Source organism: Montipora capricornis, chromosome 5 (assembly GCF_036669925.1).
Source record: "Montipora capricornis isolate CH-2021 chromosome 5, ASM3666992v2, whole genome shotgun sequence".
In the NCBI taxonomy this organism is placed as follows: Eukaryota; Metazoa; Cnidaria; class Anthozoa; order Scleractinia; family Acroporidae; genus Montipora; species Montipora capricornis.
This window is the reverse complement of record NC_090887.1, coordinates 10,399,351-10,404,350: the sequence shown is the minus strand read 5'-3', so window position 1 is coordinate 10,404,350 and position 5,000 is coordinate 10,399,351. Positions and strand designations below refer to the sequence as shown.

Genomic DNA, 5,000 nt, shown 5'->3' with positions numbered 1-5,000 from the left:
TAGTGGTGGGTTGGTAGGATGATTGAGTGAGTGAGTATGTGTGTGGGTGAGTAAGTGGGTAGGTGTGCAAGTGACTGAGTGGGTGGGTGGGTGTGTGTCTCACTAGATGATAGACTGACTCATTAATCAAGACAAACTGACAGATTGATTAATTTATTGACCGGAAGCACCTTGGTTGTTTTAGCATTACAAGAAATCGATCCACGACTCGTTTGAACAGCACCCAAATGCAAACTACCTCGTCATTCTCGAAGAAGATCTCGATGTTTCTGTTGATATCCTCAGCTATTTCAGACAGCTTTTACCGGTCTTGGAAAACGACGAGAGCGTTTACTGCATATCGGCTTGGAATGATCAGGTAGGACGACACATGTAGCAAAGAATGAGAATTTTATGTTCTGTGCACACGCATAAGACTAGAGAGCTCAATTTTTCATACTGTTTTCTTAATGATGCACATAATCAGATGCGCACCGATTTTGATAAACGTAACGAGGTGCTCCTGTATCCTCTAGCTCTTCTCCCCAATATAAACATCACGATTAAGGCCACAAAGGAGGTTTTGAGTCAAACAAGAAGGGAAAATTGTTTTAAATAAATAGTAAAACATAGAATGTGCCTGTGACATCAGCTCACTGGCGTGTTTCGTAAGAATGGCCATTAAACTCATTTTCATTTTCTTGAGGGGTGCAGGGCTGGCGTTGTGGTGAGAGCACTCGCCTCCCACCAATGTGGACCAGTTTCGATTCCCAGACCTGGCGTCATATGTGGGTTGAGTTTGTTGGTTCTCTACTCTGCACCGAGTGGTTTTTCTCCGGGTAGCAACAACCAACATTTGACTGGATTTGCGTTAATTTGCTAATTTCAGTTGACAGTGTCCTCAATAGTTCTCCAGCGCTAGAAGACTAGACACTTGTGTAAAGTTCCTTTCCTTTTTTTTTCCTGTTCTGTGAACGTGCTTTCTGTTATGTTTGGAGACCGTTTCATTACATAATGTAATTTTTTTTTTCATCTCAGGGATACAATCACGTATGCAACGACCCAGCCATGATGTACAGGGTAGAAACCATGCCTGGATTAGGATGGTAAGTTGGAAATTCATCGAAATGTCAGTCTTTGTATGCAAAATTGTATGTCCCTTGGTCTCGTTGATTTTACTTTGGATTTTTATAGAGAGCTTTTAATTTTAGCTTGGACTTGTTGTCCTGTAAGTTGGTGCGACATTAGTTCGGAGGCCAAGAAGGGACGCGCTGCAAATAACATTCTCTGCATCTAAATCTACATTTATTAAGTTGGTAAAATCCATTACAGACATCACACCAACTATTAAAAGAAACAATCATAACAAATATATACAATGCTTGGATGAAATTAACAAGGAAACAAAATATTACATATTTAAAAATAAGTAAATCGTAATGTACAGTAGAAATTAGAAAAATAAGGAACCTCTAATAATTCTTTGCTAAGTAGGGGGTTATTTAGAGTTAAAGACAGCAAAGGAATTTCACTCAATTATTTCCACAGGTAGTTTATTCCATAGTCTTAAGAAAAAAATAATAAAAACAAATGTTCTTTGTCGCCTTGTCTTGCCTAGATCTATAACGGTGACTTCCTTGAGTTCTAACTTCAGAATGAGGTTGGAGATAACTATTTACATCAATAGACCCTTTGCATAAATGATAATGTACATCCTAAGCCTCACATTCATGTGAAAAATTTCTTGTCTAGAAACATAAGTACGAGGCTAGGGATGTACAAATTTACATCAAATGTAGGCACCATATATGCCAAGGGTAAATATCAATTTGATCACGGCTCATTTTATGTAAAAGATTTAGTCGAATCATTGTTCTTAATTCCAAGCTGGTCCAACCTAGATCTTGGAGAATTTCAGTAACGCTGGCTGTGGGATGATAGTTGTTGGCGCAAAACCGTCACCAGAGCCTCCGATCTTTTGTCTGCGCATGATCCGAGGCTCTGGGAAGCTCTATGAAGGAGAACATGCGTCGTAGGGTTCTTAAAGCCAAAAATGGGCTATTTGAACCTTACGGCGCCTGCTCACTCCTGGTGCTAACATGAATGCACTAATCAGAGACGCCTTTCATTGTTCTTTACGTAAACCAATGAGAAGACAGTTTGATTCAGGGTTCCGCAGAGCTCTTCTCTCCCTCGGTCATGCGTAAAAGAGAAGAGCTCTGGGATCGACTGACCGTTGCTGCAAGTCAAAAAGCGACAAGTTTGCGTGCAATGAAAGAGGAATTAAGACAGAGATTAGATTCTTGTTGAACAAAAAACTGAATTTTTCAGGGTGTTGAGTCGCAAACTCTTCAAAAATGAATTGGAAGAGAAATGGCCAAAGCCTCACGAGTTTATCGACTGGGATATGTGGACGCGTTTGGGGTCGATAAGGAAAGGACGCGAGTGTATCATACCCGATATCTCACGGACTTTTCACTTCGGTGGAAAAGGCCTCAATGTCGGAGGCATCATGCAAGCGTTGTACTTCGAAAAACACGCCATCAACAATCAGGCGCATGTGCAAATGGACGTGGATAAAATGTACAAAGACAACTATGAAAAGGAGATCCATCAGCTTCTTAGGTGAGTTTGTTTGCTCTCTAAAAATTCGGCAGCAACTGGTATATTGCGCGTAATTAGATCCTAGACTCTATTTGTATAAGAGTCACGAGGCCCCTTGATCTTATCCTCAACTAAACATCATTTGTGTCTGGGGAATAGGAGGTTTTCACGTTACGTCATCGCCGCCATGTTGGTGGACGAAAACAAAAGGAAAGGAAAGGAACTTTATTTAAGTGTCTAGTCGTTCTAGCGCTGGAGTACTAATTGGGAACAATGTAAACTGAAATTAACAATTAACACAAAAACCTCTCGGTGCAGAGTAGAGAACCAACAAACTCAACCCACATATGACGCCGGATCTGGGAATCGAACCCGGGCCACATTGGTGGGAGGCGAGTGCTCTCACCACTGCGCCATCCCTGCACCCCAAAATTAACTCCTTTTGCTTGTGCACCAGAAATCGTTCTTTACATCATTGTTATCTATGTCTCGAGGGATTGGTTCAGTGCAAGCCATCTATACAGAAAATTAACGTCACAATGTATCTCCTAAAACCTGCTCCTCAAGTTTGCACCGCGCCCCGGTGGCTCAGTTGGTTGAGCACCGGGCTGCCCATGCAGGAGGTCGTGAATTCGACTCCGGCCGGACCAACACTCAGGGCCAGTGAATAAGTGAAGAGACGGTGCTGCCTTTGTAATGACATCTGCAACTGGTTGGACTCCCTTGTCTTCTCGGATAAGAACGATTTAAAACTGGACGTCCCCCGTCATAGCCCTGTGGGACGTAAAAGAATCCACACACTATTCGCAAGGAGTAGGGCATGTAGTTCCCGGTGTTGTGGTCTGTTTTCTGTGGTGTATCATGGTTGGGAGGGTAAATGCTAAAATCCGAGGTAATTAAAGATATGACATATATTTGACAATTATTCAACGAGCTCGAGGGCGCGCTGGGTATGAAGTGATAGAATACTCACTTTATCGCTGACGCGTTCCTGGACCATATTAGGCACAGCAGGTATATGAACTGATAGCCTGTGCCCGGCGAGGCAATAAAAATGTTTAGATACATTAACCTTTCGTTTCTTCTTTTCTTATAATTTTATCCTTTCCCTTATAGCAAGGCTAAGACTTTGGACCACAGCAAAACGCCATGTACAAACCCTGAAGACTTCGTTCCCGATACGGAGGGCAAATTATTTGTATTTTATATCAGAATGAAGGTACTGAATGACTACGAGACTTGGTTGAAAGTAGCATCTTGTCTGCACATGTGGGATTTGGATTCGAGGGGATTTCACAAAGGCATGTGGAGATTTTGGCTCAAGAAAAATCACATTCTCGTCGTCGGATGTCCGTTTTCGGAATATTGCTCATACAAGCCAGAGAACGTTACACCTGTTTATATTTCAAAATCTTCGAAGGCGAGACGTTAATAAAAGCGTTGAATTATTGAAATTTTAAGCTGAAGCTGAAAGCTAAACTGAGCGAGATGCGTTGTAAAGTTTCCGGAAACGAGCAAGAAGTGAACACGGAGTGTTCCGGCATGCAAGAACACACCAGCCAGGATTTCAGCAAAGTGAAAACCAGCGTTGTTTGTAAAGGATTTTAGAAAACACAACGGCAACGCCAACCTAAATTTCACTTGAAAATGTTAGTTTGTGCGTATCATTCAATTATTACTTTTTTCGAAGAACAAAGTATCACATTCGGCTCCGTTTTTGGAGAGAGGTACAGCATTGCGGTTTATCACTATATCATGACTAATTATCACTTATGATATATCAAGAAATATCTTGTATGTTTCTTGTAAGCAATGTTGATAATATCATGATTAATCAATGGTTTTATAAGGGACTGATTTTTTGATATTCCGCATTAGGTTTTTATCATATAAGCATAATTTATCATGATATTATCAGAATATTTAATTAAGTAAGAATTTCTTCTTCCTCCTGTGATATAGTGATAAATCATGATATTATCAGAATATTTAATTAAGTAAGAATTTCTTCTTCCCCCTGTGATATAGTGATAAATCATGATATTATCAGAATATTTAATTAAGTAAGAATTTCTTCTTCCCCCTGTGATATAGTGATAAATCATGATATTATCAGAATATTTAATTAAGTAAGAATTTCTTCTTCCCCCTGTGATATAGTGATAAATCATGATATTATCAGAATATTTAATTAAGTAAGAATTTCTTCTTCCCCCTGTGATATAGTGATAAATCATGATATTATCACAACATTTTATTAAGTAAGGTTTTCTTCTACCCGGTAATAGAGTGATCAATTGTGGTATTCTCCAGCTTTATTAGAGAATTTTGATATTATCATGATATATCAAACAATCACTGTCAGTGTCTGTTCTTCTTTGTTACATGATAAAATCACTTGCGTAAGACATGATTTG

The 5,000-nt window shown here is 39.8% G+C and overlaps 2 protein-coding genes across 2 annotated transcripts in view; one reads left to right on the top strand and one right to left on the bottom strand.

Annotated features, from left to right (window-relative positions):
* Positions 1 to 5,000, bottom strand: part of LOC138049476 (alpha-1,6-mannosylglycoprotein 6-beta-N-acetylglucosaminyltransferase A-like) — a 29,853-nt gene that overhangs the window by 5,136 nt on the left and 19,717 nt on the right. The window lies entirely within an intron of this gene.
* The window catches only part of LOC138049471 (protein O-linked-mannose beta-1,2-N-acetylglucosaminyltransferase 1-like), a 9,108-nt gene that overhangs the window by 4,071 nt on the left and 37 nt on the right, over positions 1 to 5,000 (top strand). Inside the window, exons 6-9 of the mRNA XM_068895761.1 lie at positions 185 to 358; positions 1,018 to 1,085; positions 2,311 to 2,604; positions 3,700 to 5,000. The exon at positions 3,700 to 5,000 is cut by the window's right edge and continues 37 nt beyond it. Of these exons, the coding sequence (XP_068751862.1) occupies positions 185 to 358; positions 1,018 to 1,085; positions 2,311 to 2,604; positions 3,700 to 4,015 (852 nt within the window). The 3' untranslated portion in view covers positions 4,016 to 5,000. The remainder of the gene's footprint in view (positions 1 to 184; positions 359 to 1,017; positions 1,086 to 2,310; positions 2,605 to 3,699) is intronic.